General features: G+C 32.9%; 1 protein-coding gene across 2 annotated transcripts in view; it reads left to right on the top strand.

The window, feature by feature from the left end:
* Positions 1-12,856, top strand: part of LOC107722898 (sodium-driven chloride bicarbonate exchanger-like) — a 65,925-nt gene that overhangs the window by 40,363 nt on the left and 12,706 nt on the right. For both annotated transcript variants that reach the window (XM_016531394.1, XM_016531395.1), the window contains 8 exons: positions 2,471-2,617; positions 4,492-4,586; positions 7,887-8,061; positions 8,187-8,320; positions 9,691-9,936; positions 10,068-10,173; positions 11,216-11,377; positions 11,545-11,658. In XM_016531394.1, coding sequence (XP_016386880.1) covers positions 2,471-2,617; positions 4,492-4,586; positions 7,887-8,061; positions 8,187-8,320; positions 9,691-9,936; positions 10,068-10,173; positions 11,216-11,377; positions 11,545-11,658 — 1,179 coding nt within the window. The remainder of the gene's footprint in view (positions 1-2,470; positions 2,618-4,491; positions 4,587-7,886; positions 8,062-8,186; positions 8,321-9,690; positions 9,937-10,067; positions 10,174-11,215; positions 11,378-11,544; positions 11,659-12,856) is intronic.

A 12,856-nucleotide genomic window follows, 5' to 3' on the forward strand; every position in this document is an offset into this window, starting at 1 on the left:
TTGTAAATTTCCTACTGTAAATATATTAAAACTTAATTTTTGATTAGTAATATGCATTGCTAAGAACTTAATTTGGACCATTTTAAAACTTATTTTTTGTATGTATTTAATTTTTGTTATATTCATAATTTTATACTTTCTAAAATTGTATCATCCCAGTTTCTGTAATTTGATCTAAAAGTAAATTTTTAGAGAGATTCAAAACAATTAATACAACAGAAAACCTAACAGAGTTCATCAAATCAATCAAAAATTATGTCACTTCTTGGAAGATTATATAATTTAGGAACTGGCTTTTGTTAATTAAAGAATGAATGGAAATGGAATAACACAATATTCAAAGGAGAAAGCTATTTTGTTTGATACGTTTCAATTAGAGAAATAAAAAAATGAAGAAACACCTAGGATATTTCTTTAAAAAAAAAAAGTTTTTGTCATCCGCTCAAACCAAGATTAAATCATTTCAAATTTGCTTTAAATAATTAAACATTTATTAACTCAAATATGCTAAAAGAAATTTAATGTGATTTACATAAAAAAACTCTTAAACATATTAAGAGAGACATGAAACTGTACTACATGGAAGGAATGACCCATTAATATTAATAAATGTAACTCAATGTTGAACATTTCCATCTTTTATCATATAATTGTTGCTTTGCTTTGCATTGTATGTAAAAACACCCCACAAATTCCCAGCCGTGAGTGGCTTATTGCTTGAATCCACTGGATTTCATGCAGACTGAAGCGTTCTTCTCACAGAGATGAGAGCACTGGAGACTCCTGAGGTCTTTCACAGCTCAGCAGATTCTCTCTCACTTAGTCTCTGAGGTGCAGAGGAGACTTACAGAACAGCCATAATAACATGCAAATGACTGCTAATTAGCCAGAAAACCACCCTCGTGCCAAGCTGCTGCTTGATGTTGCTAAGGCAACATCTTAAGACATTATTGAAGAGCGTGAAAATGTGAATATGTACTTTTCTACCGGGCTTCCAGTATATGAAGTCTTAAAGAAATAGCTTGTCTTAGAATGAAAATCATTTATTTACTGCATTGTTTTCTTTCTTTCATGAAACACAAACAGAATAATGGAATAATAATGTCCAAAATGTTTCAATGCGTTTTTCCTCTGAATTCTGAGTTTACATCTCGCAATTCTGACTTTTTTTTTTTTTTTTTGGAGTTTATATCTTTCAGTTCTGACCTTTTTTTTTTGGAGTTTATGTCTTTCAATTCTAACTTTTTTTTGGAGTTTATATCTTTCAGTTCTGACCTTTTTTTTTTGGAGTTTATGTCTTTCAATTCTAACTTTTTTTTGGAGTTTATATCTTTCAGTTCTGACCTTTTTTTTTTGGAGTTTATGTCTTTCAATTCTAACTTTTTTTTGGAGTTTATATCTTTCAGTTCTGACCTTTTTTTTTTGGAGTTTATGTCTTTCAATTCTAACTTTTTTTTGGAGTTTATATCTTTCAGTTCTGACCTTTTTTTTTTGGAGTTTATGTCTTTCAATTCTAACTTTTTTTTGGAGTTTATATCTTTCAGTTCTGACCTTTTTTTTTTGGAGTTTATGTCTTTCAATTCTAACTTTTTTTTGGAGTTTATATCTTTCAGTTCTGACCTTTTTTTTTTGGAGTTTATGTCTTTCAATTCTAACTTTTTTTTGGAGTTTATATCTTTCAGTTCTGACCTTTTTTTTTTGGAGTTTATGTCTTTCAATTCTAACTTTTTTTTGGAGTTTATATCTTTCAATTCTGACTTTTTTTTCTTGGAATTCTGAGTTTACATCTCACAATTCTGACTTTTCTCAAAATTAATATTTTTATTTTTTGCAATTCTGACTTTTTTCTCAGAATTATGAGTTTACATCTCATAATTTTGACTTTTCTCAAAATTCAAAGTTAAATCTCGTAATTCTGACTTTTTTATTATCAGAATTGATTTGAATTTTACATCTTGCAGTTCTACCCTTTTTTCTTAGCATTATTAGTTGACATCTTGCAATTCAGACTTTTTTTCCTCAGAATTCTGAGTTTGCATCTCGCAGTTCTGACTGTTTTTCTGAGAATTCTGAGTTTACATGATCAATTCTAACTTTTCTCAGAATTTTGAGTTTACGTCTCAATTTTTATTTTTTCCTCCGACTTCTGAGTTTACTGTATATCTCACAAATTGTTTTTCTTTTTTTGCAATTTTGTTTCCGCCATGAAATAGAAAAAATATTAAAGGTAATTGTGACTTTTTATCGTATAATTCTGACTTTTCATTGCAATTGCGAGTTTATGTCACAAATGACTTTTTTTTCCAGAATATATATTTATAGAAATATAAATATAAATTAAAAATATAAATATTTATTTAAAAAAGGTCAGGAATTTTGAGATATGAACTTAATTTTATGCTTTATTTTGTGGTGGAAATCAATATCCATACATTTTTGACTAAGAATGTTCTGGTTTTGTCTTTTGTAGGTTTTCCATGATGTGGCCTATAAAGCTAAAGACCGCAATGATCTGATTGCAGGAATTGATGAATTTCTTGACCAAGTTACAGTTCTGCCACCGGGAGAATGGGACCCGTCCATCAGGATAGAGCCACCAAAAAACGTCCCATCCCAGGTCAGTGAAACAGAAACTACTGTATTAACCAAAGAAACTTACAGTAAGACAACACAGAGCTGAAGTAGGATAGAAAACAGAAGGATTGAAGTTAAAGAAAACTCTTAGTCAAAAGACTAAATATGTGACCCTGGACCACAAAACCAGTCATAAGGGTCAATTTTTTGAAATTGAGATTTATACATTATCTGAAAGCTGAATAAATAAGCTTTCCATTAGTGTATGGTTTGTACATGTATTTCTACAACTATTTGAAAATCTGGAATCAAAATATTGAGAAAAACGCCTTTAAAGTTGTCCAAATGAAGTTCTTAGCAATGCATATTACTAATCAAAAATGAAGTTTTGATATATTTACGGTAGGAAATTTATAAAATATCTTCATGGAACATGATCTTTACTTAATATGCTAATGATTTTTGCCATAAAAAAAATTTGATAATTTTGACCCATACTATGTTTTTTTGGCTATTGCTACAAATATTCCCCAGCGACTTAAGACTGCTTTTGTGCTCCAGGGTCACATATGTGTTTCTCATGATCTTAAAAGGCTTTTGATCTAAAGATCTTGAAATAGTTAAATGTATGTAGACGAATGCAAATTGTGCATAAATATGAATTTTTGTGCAAATTGAAAATTTGAATTACATTGACAGGAATGAGGTGCAGTGCTTAGTGAGGGAAAAGCATCATGAAGTGCACATCACACATATTCCTCCTTCAAAAGTGTTTAAAAGTATCCCATTGGCTTTATTGGGGTTAATATAAAATGAAAAACTGTTTGCTAAGTCAAAGTCAGTGTTTTCTGCCACATGTGTATGTACAGTAAGTCATGTGATGTAATGCACATGATTTATAAAAGCACAGCTGGCTGAGTCTATATCTGTTATAAAGATTAAAATGGAGCATTTGCTGTTGAATCTCTATCTAGAAAATATTGAAGAGAGGATTAACACTGTACTGTGAGAGAAAAGAGTGAAAATTGACCATTTTTCAGTGCTGTTCAGTGAGATAAGAGCAGCATGCAGACATTCATCTGAGGAACCACTGAGCATACAGTGATTCATCTGAACCCTGATGATCTAAATGATTTGTTTGACATGTCCCCTGAGATTTTAAACGCTTTAATGAGATAATCAACCCCAAAATTACAATTCTGGCATTATTTACTTGCTGTAATGCTGTCCCAAACCAGCATGACTTGTTTCTACCACGGAATACAAAAAGAAGACATTTTTGGGGAGCTTGTCTCTAAAAATAAGCACAAGAAAATCCTTTACACTACTGTTTAATACTTACATTAAGCAAGGATGAATTCATTTAGTCACAAGTGATAGTAAAGGCATTTATAAGCAGCAAATCAGCATATTAGAATGATTTCTGAAGGATCATGTGACACTGAAGACTGGAGTAATGATGCTGAAAATTCAGCTTTGATCACAGGAATCAATCACATTTCACAATATATTAACATATAAGACAGTTATTTTCAAATGTAATAATATTTCACAATTTGACTGTATTTTTGATCAAATAAATGCAGCCTCGATGAGCATACGATATTTCAACAAACAATAAAAAATCTTACCAACCAAAAACTTCTTTAGAACAGCATCACGGTGAGTAAATGATTAAACTATGCAGTGTAATTACAACTATAACTTAGTTTAATAAATGCAAGTAGCACAAGACCAATCATAATGCAGTATGCAGTTGTTATGATGACATCATAGCTGTCTAAAAACAAATGTTTGCATGTTGAAATAATTGCAGTAGTTTAATATGTACAGTCACAGATTTAGAACCAACACTAAGCAGAACGTCTGAGGAATATCACTGCAAACACTCCTCTGTCTGTGTGTCTGATATAACAGGAGAAGAGAAAGATCCCTGCAGTGCCTAATGGAGAGCTGGCAGAGCCGGAGGAACATGGTGGACACGGAGGCCCTGAGCTGCAGCGCACCGGGAGGTCAGTCTGGAGTGTGTGTGTGTGTGTGTGTGTGTAAGTGTGTAAGTGTGTAGACACATCACAATCACATGTCAGTTTGTGTGAAAGCCTTTGAAAATAAAAATCATAAATTAGATCGTTTTAATATTTCCTTTTAGAGGAAATGGAGGTGTTTGCCGAAGACTCCTGCTTTTTAGATGCTTCTTTTTTTTCCCTGTGTCCTCTAGAATCTCAGAAGAGATTTTAATTTAATCTTAACAGCTGTGCCTAGAAACCAAAGTCAATATGGAATCTTTAATCAATGTGAAAACATTTATCATTCATTTTTTCCAAATTGTCTGAGCTGTTATTCACATTTTATTGATCTATACTCATATTTCTTTAAAGTAATTTGACACATTTTTGTATTATCAGTAGTGCTGTCAAACGATTAATCGCGATTAATCGCATCATCAGGGTTATTATAGTTAATTAAAACTAAAACCTTAATTAAATATTTTTTTGTTATTTGAAATAAAATAAAATAAACTTTAACTGAAATAAAAATGTTAAAAAAAAAAAAAATTTCAGCTAACTTTTATTTCAGCTAGCTGCCGAAGCAACATTTCTCATTTTCGTTTAGTTTAACTTTATGAACTAAAACTGAAATAAAAATGATTAAAAACTATGTAGACATTTAAAAACCACAAAAACTAATAAAAATGACAAAATAAATACAACAAAAGTACTAAAACTTGAAAGTGAAAATGAAACAAAAAATGTAAAAATACAAACAAATTCAAAATAATAATACAAACTGTAATAGTTTCTCAATGATACTAAAACAACACTTTTTTTGTAAATATTATGTTTGATTATGCAAATGAAGTATCATCTAATTAAATATGTACTAATTTGCATTAATTTTGGAACAGAAATCTGTTTCAAAATGTTCAAAATTCTTGTTTGATTTTGTTGACACATTAAAGTTAAAGGTTTTTACCGAGGGCGTTTTGGATTTCTCTTTTTATTACTCTTCAAATCAGAAAATATTGTCAACAGACAGAATTTTTTTTTTTTTTTTTTTACTATGTTTTTAGGAATAATGTATTGTATCAAATTAGGAAAATTATATATAAGCAAACCCTTCTGTAAAAACCTTCAGAATACAGATAGGAGTAAAACTGTAAAGTTTGGTGTATGTAAGTGCGGCTGAAATGAAGAAAAATGAAATTTACAGACGCAACTAGATAAAGTGCAATAAAACAAACACTTAAAAGTGCATGCTGGAAGTTTTCTGTCCATTAGTCTGAAACAATATGTTACGAAAAGCCAAATAATCCAGAATCTCAAAAGTAACCATTGCATGAAAAAAAACAGTGTTTTTGCCTGTAGTGTCTTGCTTTAAACACAACGGCTTAATTTCCTGAACTATGAAAGGACAGCCTCTGAGAAATAAAATGTTCCTCTTTGAAGCCAAATGGCTGTAAAAGGTCACACGGCTCACCGTTGCGTTCATTATGACAGTTAAAGGGCACATACTGTAATAATGCAGATCATTTAGGACGATGCTTTCATTCTGTACTACAATGTAACCGAGAGCCGTGCCACTTGAAGACCAGGTTTTCAACTCTCCAGTGAACTGGACAGACGCCATGTTTGACATTTGGTCACACTCTTCCTGTTGAGTGACAGTTTTCACAACTTTGAGTGACTTTCTCTCTTCTCACAACAATAATCCCCTTCTGTTCTCAGATGGCTCTTTTCTCCCAAATGGTTCGCAGCGATCATATCTGATCAGCCCTAATTAATATTTCTTTCTGTTTAAAGAATTATGCCTTATATAGTATGTCTACACTGAGCACAAAATGCAGTTTTTCTGTATGCATGAAATATCTGGATGATATTTGCTAAATTGTGCTACAGAAAATACTGTTTACCAGAATGCAATGGTCTCGATTTGACCTTGCATTTCCAGTGCGACAAATCTGTTTTGATTTTAACATCTCTTTTTTGACTCATTTTTATCAGAATGCCAAATATTAAGACACTTTTATACAAAATTGGATTAAAAATGGATTAAAGAATGGATTAAAAATAGCTGAATTGGTTGAATATTTTTACCATTTTATCCATATTATACATATTTTTTTGCCACACTAGTCAATGGCGGGTGAATTGTGAAAATTTGCTGTTTAAAGTATTTAATACAGGCTATGAAATTGTATTTATCATTTACTAAATTAAAATATATATTAGGGCTGCACAATTAATCAAATTTCTAATCGCAATTACAATTACGGATGCCACAATTACATAATCGTTCAAAGCAGCAATTAATCGTTCAAAGTCCACTTATGTTATTCTGCGTGCTTATGATGCTTTTTTTTCTTTCTACATGTTATCTTAAGGGTTTTTCCATTGTTTTAATTTTAGCTTTAGTATAACATTATAATACCATGCATATTTTTGCCTTTTTATTTAAAGAGAAACCAATCTGACATTTGAAGCTTGATACTATAGAAAAGCAATAAAAGTTTTTCAGTTAGTGTTTTCAGCTTGTTTATTTTCATATAAAAATATGGCATGCAGTTGCTTCAAACAAAGGTGTAAACATCATTCATTTAATCGTAAATTAATAATCGCAATTACAATTTCAAAGGAATAATCGACAATTATGATTTTTGTCATTATCGTGCAGCCCGAATATATATTTTTGTCCCTATGACAGTGCAACTGTTTTTTTTTATATGCAAGACGCGCCAGACTTTCTGTCTTACTGTGAAACAACACTGGTCAGAAAACCGTGACTTCATGTGAGGAATATTTCATAGATAAACTTCTTTTTCTGTTGTTGTTAGACTTGCAAGAAAAACAAAATGAAATCAAATAAAATGATCAATCAATCAATAATAATAGGTTGTAAATGAAGACTATTTTTTAGAATATTTGATATAATATAATATAATGAAGAATATTTTTAGGTGCATTAAAATTGTTTTGCATTGTGACATTATTTTCAGGAGAATTACACATATTCAACCCCAAATTCCTGTAATGCATAATAAGTTTTTTTTTTCAAATTCCTATCATTTTCATCTATAATACAGTACTATAAAAATACAAATTTAAGTAATAGTGCTTTTTTTTTTTGCATTATAGTAATTTTGCATTTAATTTTCATGAAAATAATTGCCTGGTGAAATTAAAATAGCCTGGTGAGTGTTTATTTTGCATGTAATTCTCTGTGGAATGTAACACTGTGAATTCGGTTTAAGCCAGTTTTCCACCTCTTTGCGCAGCTCAGACGGCAGTAATCTTGTGTCTGGTGTTTTTTGTCAGGCTTTTTGGTGGATTGGTTCTGGATGTGAAGAGGAAGGCTCCGCACTTCCTGTCGGATTTCACAGATGCGCTCAGCCTGCAGTGTTTGGCCTCTTTCCTGTTCCTGTACTGCGCCTGCATGTCCCCTGTTATCACCTTCGGAGGACTGCTGGGAGAAGCCACAGAGGGACGCATAGTAAGAACACCTGAACACATCAGGCACATCTAATTGGCCTAGTTGGCTAGTCATTAATATTTGAATCTATATTAGTGCAGTCATGTAAACATGATGCTTTGTGACATATTCTCCCTTCTTTCCAGAGTGCAATTGAATCTCTGTTTGGAGCCTCCATGACTGGAATTGCTTACTCGTTTTTTGCCGGCCAGCCTCTCACTATTCTGGGCAGCACCGGACCCGTCCTGGTGTTTGAGAAAATATTATTCAAATTCTGCAAGTATGTCTAATATAAAAAAATCAGTTTTATATTGCTTAGTGCAAACACTTATTTAAATCTATCTATCTCATTCATTCATTCGTTCATTTGTTCGCTCGTTTGTTCATTCTATCTATCTATCTATCTATCTATCTCATTCATCTCGTTCGTTCTTTCGTTTGTTCATTCGTTCTTTTGTTCGCTCGTTTGTTCTTACATTGTATCTATCTGTCATTCGTTTGTTCTATCTATCTATCTATCTATCTATCTATCTATCTATCTCATTCATTTGTTCGTTCATTTGTTCGCTCGTTTGTTCATTCTATCTATCTATCTATCTATCTATCTCATTCATTTGTTCGTTCATTTGTTCGCTCGTTTGTTCATTCTATCTATCTATCTATCTATCTATCGTTTGTTCATTCGTTCGCTAATTTGTTCTTTCATTGTATCTATCTGTCATTCGTTGTTATCTATCTATCTATCTATCTATCTATCTAATCGTTCGTTCTTTCGTTTGTTCATTCGTTCTTTTGTTCGTACGTTTGTTCTTTCATTCTATCTATCTGTCATTCATTTGTTCTCTATCTATCTATCTATCTATCTATCATTTGTTCATTCGTTCGCTCGTTTGTTCTTTCATTGTATCTATCTGTCATTCGTTTTTATCTATCTATCTATCTATCTATCTATCTGTCTTTATATCGTTCGTTCTTTCGTTTGTTCATTCGTTCTTTTGTTCGCGCGTTTGTTCTTTCATTCTATCTATCTGTCATTCGTTTGTTCTATCTATCTATCTATCTATCTATCTATCTCATTCATTTGTTCGTTCATTTGTTCGCTCGTTTGTTCATTCTATCTGTCTATCTATCTATCTATCTATCTATCGTTTGTTCATTCGTTCGCTAATTTGTTCTTTCATTGTATCTATCTGTCATTCATTGTTATCTATCTATCTATCTATCTATCTATCTCTATCTATCTGTCTGTTTATATCGTTCGTTCTTTCGTTTGTTCATTCGTTCTTTTGTTCGCACGTTTGTTCTTTCATTCTATCTATCTGTCATTCATTTGTTCTATCTATCTATCTATCTATCTATCTATCTATCTAGCTAACGTTCGTTAGTTCGTTCATTCATTTGTTCATTTGTTCAATCATCTATCTAATCTAGCAACCACCCGGAATGCCATAGCATTGCTCTAGAACCCAGAACAGACTAGAAACCGCTTAGCAAACACTCAGAATATCTTATTAACAGCTAACCATGACCTACATCTCTTCAGACTTGAAATCTCTCACCAAACTGTCCAATAACTCAAACTTCATACGGCCCGTGTAAGCCTCAGACTGTGTTAACATGAGTCATGGCTCGCGGTGTGTTTGTTCGCAGGGAGTACGGGCTGTCGTATCTGTCCCTCAGGGCATGTATTGGGCTGTGGACGGCGTTCCTCTGTCTGCTGCTGGTGGCCACTGATGCCAGCTCCCTCGTCTGTTACATCACACGCTTCACGGAGGAGGCCTTCGCCTCTCTCATCTGCATCATCTTCATCTACGAGGCCTTGGAGAAGCTCATTCATCTCGGGGAGACGTATCCCATTAACATGAACAACAATCTGGAGAAACTCACCACTTACAGGTGAACACTGGTTGGAATGGCATGAAAGACTCAGAGTAGCCTAATTTAGATTCCAGTGCTGTACAGAAGATCAGTATGCAGTAGTATTAAAGAAACAAATGCATTTTACCCTCAATATTCTGTTCTTGTAGATGTTCCTGTATTGAGCCTGCAAACCCCAGCAATGCCACTCTTCAATACTGGGAGCAGAACAACATCTCAGCTCCGGAGATCTTCTGGGAGGCTCTGGAAGTTCAGGTCAGAGAAGCATTTGTGTCTTTTGAGAATCCCTGACCTGGTTTACAACTGATTTTAACCCTGTAAAGCCTGCTGTATCATATTTAGCAAATTTCTATTCAAATGTGAATATCAAATATGATCATCAAACTTTTGAGGAACGTTTATTTGTTTATCTCTCAGTCATTTTATTGCACTCCATTATATGTTTTGAAACTACAGAGCTTTAATCATAAATAAACCTACTAAGACATTATTATTATATAGAGATATCGAGAGACAACTTATATTTGTAATTTTATGTAAGTATCTGCTATACTGTTATAATATCTTATCGATTTACATTACAAGAATCAGAAATTGATCTTACTTTTTGGCCATATAAATATCAGTATCAGTAACTGGATATTTTTGATCACTTTAGGGCTCTGAATATCAAGTTTGAGCTTTATATTCTCAATATATCATACTTTATGAGCCATAAAAGCCTGATGGATCAAATACTCATAATATTTATAACATTGACCACTTATGTATGGTTTCAGTGGAATGATGTATAATTTTTGTGAAAACGAAATTGTCAAAATAATCAAATTTTCCAAATATTTCACAAATGAGAAATTTTGAGAATAAGGCCAACTGTTATTTTTGTCTTATAACCTGCATTGCATCAACTCCACATTTGCTTTACATTTAAACAAAGTTATTCCAAGCATGTTATGTTTTATGGGAATTAAAAATGTCTTATTTGAGTGGCATGATGAAGCAGGGCTGTTAAGTGAGATTAAGGAAATTTGAGCTGGATTACATCTGATAAATCACCATAAAAGCTCAAAAAAGATCATTGCTGCTGCTCGTCTTTTAATGGGCAAGAGTGAAAATAGCAGCATGTTAAGCAGATGTGTGTGTGATTTAGAAATTCAGTAATGCACAGCATTTCAAGAGTTCACCCAAAAATTAATCAATTGTTATCATTTACTCACCATCCTGTTGTTGTGAGTGAACTATTACTTTAAAAAATAAAATAGCAAGCCTAGCCCGTTATTTCTCTTTCTCATTTCAGGACTGCATTGAGAAGAAAGGAGAATTTGTGGGGTCGGCTTGTGGGCCTCATGGTCCGTACGTTCCTGATGTTCTCTTCTGGTCTATAGTGCTTTTCTTCTCTACTGTGGCCATGTCAGCGTTCCTCAAAGAATTCAAGCCCAGCCGCTACTTCCCCACCAAGGTACTGCAGTCATTACCGCCCACCGTCTGTCTGAGAGCCACCGCTGCTGCGGCGTTTATGTCACGATGCTGTAGTTCTTTGCGCTCTGGCGCTCTCTAGTGATACTGTGGAGTATCTGCTGCTGCTGTGAGGAGGAGAATAACAATAGTAAATCCTGTTTCCTCCAGGTCAGAGCCCTCATCAGTGACTTTGCAGTCTTCATCACTATTTTTACGATGGTTCTGGTGGATTACACTTTAGGAGTGCCTTCCCCCAAACTGAAGGTCCCTAATGTGTTTAAGGTTTGTTTATGTCTTACAGTTTCAATTATTATGATGTTGGCTTGAGAAATCTATCTATCTATCTATCTATCTATCTATCTGTCTGTCTGTCTGTCTGTCTGTCTATCTATCTGTGTCTGTCTGTCTATCTATCTTTACACTGGCTTCCAGTTATATTTAGGATTGATTTTAAAGTACTTTTACTCGTTTATAAATCACTCAATGGCTGGCGACCTAAATACATAGCAGATATGTTCACTGAATATAAACCTAACAGACCACTCAGATCATTAGGATCAAGTCAGTTAGAAATACCAAGGGTTCACACAAAACAAGGGGAGTCTGCTTTCAGTTATTATGCCGCCCGCAGTTGGAATCAGCTTCCAGAAGAGATCAGATGTGCTAAAACATTAGTCACATTTAAATGCAGACTCAAAACTCATCTGTTTAGCTGTGCATTCATTGAATGAGCACTGTGCGATGTCCGAACTGATTGCACTATATTCTATGTATAATCGTTTTCTTAAATTAATTTTAAACCTCTTAAATCAATTTTTAAATAATTTTCAAAGTTTTAAATTCCTTGTTTTATTGTTGTGATTATTTTTTTTCTTTTCTTTTATGTAAAGCACTTCGAATTACCATTGTGTATGAAATGTGCTATACAAATAAACTTGCCTTGCCTAATGTTTAAATAACCAAGAAGAAAAAGGTTCTCAATAAAAAAACCTGGAAAAATTCAGAAATAACATTTTCATAATGGTTTCAAAATAATAGCATGGAATGTTCCTCTAACGTTTGCAAAACCAAGAAAAAATGGGTGTGTTAACATTCAAATGTAACAGTCTCATAATGTTTTCAAAATTATTAAAATGGATTGTTCCTCCAACGTTCACATAACTAAGAAGAAACATTCTTAATACATAAAAAAACCCTGTATGTTTTGAACTTTTAAAAAACATTCATAGGTAATGTCAGAAAAGTTTTTAGAACATATTTTGTTAGCTGGGCTGTTACCTGATCTGTTAAAGTTGCATTTTTGTTCAGTTACTGTCTTTTAGTGACATTTTTTTGATGAAATTGCCTCCCTAGCCAAACTACTTTAATGTAAAAGTGTGGGAGAAATAGTGTGGTAAATTGTTGCACTTCATTGCTTACCTGGGATATTCCATTCAATTACTTATACTGCATGCAAGTACAAACTGTCATGATGTATAAA

This window comes from Sinocyclocheilus rhinocerous, unplaced genomic scaffold (genome assembly GCF_001515625.1).
Source record: "Sinocyclocheilus rhinocerous isolate Xijiao unplaced genomic scaffold, SAMN03320098_v1.1 scaffold934, whole genome shotgun sequence".
Lineage (NCBI taxonomy): Eukaryota > Metazoa > Chordata > Actinopteri > Cypriniformes > Cyprinidae > Sinocyclocheilus > Sinocyclocheilus rhinocerous.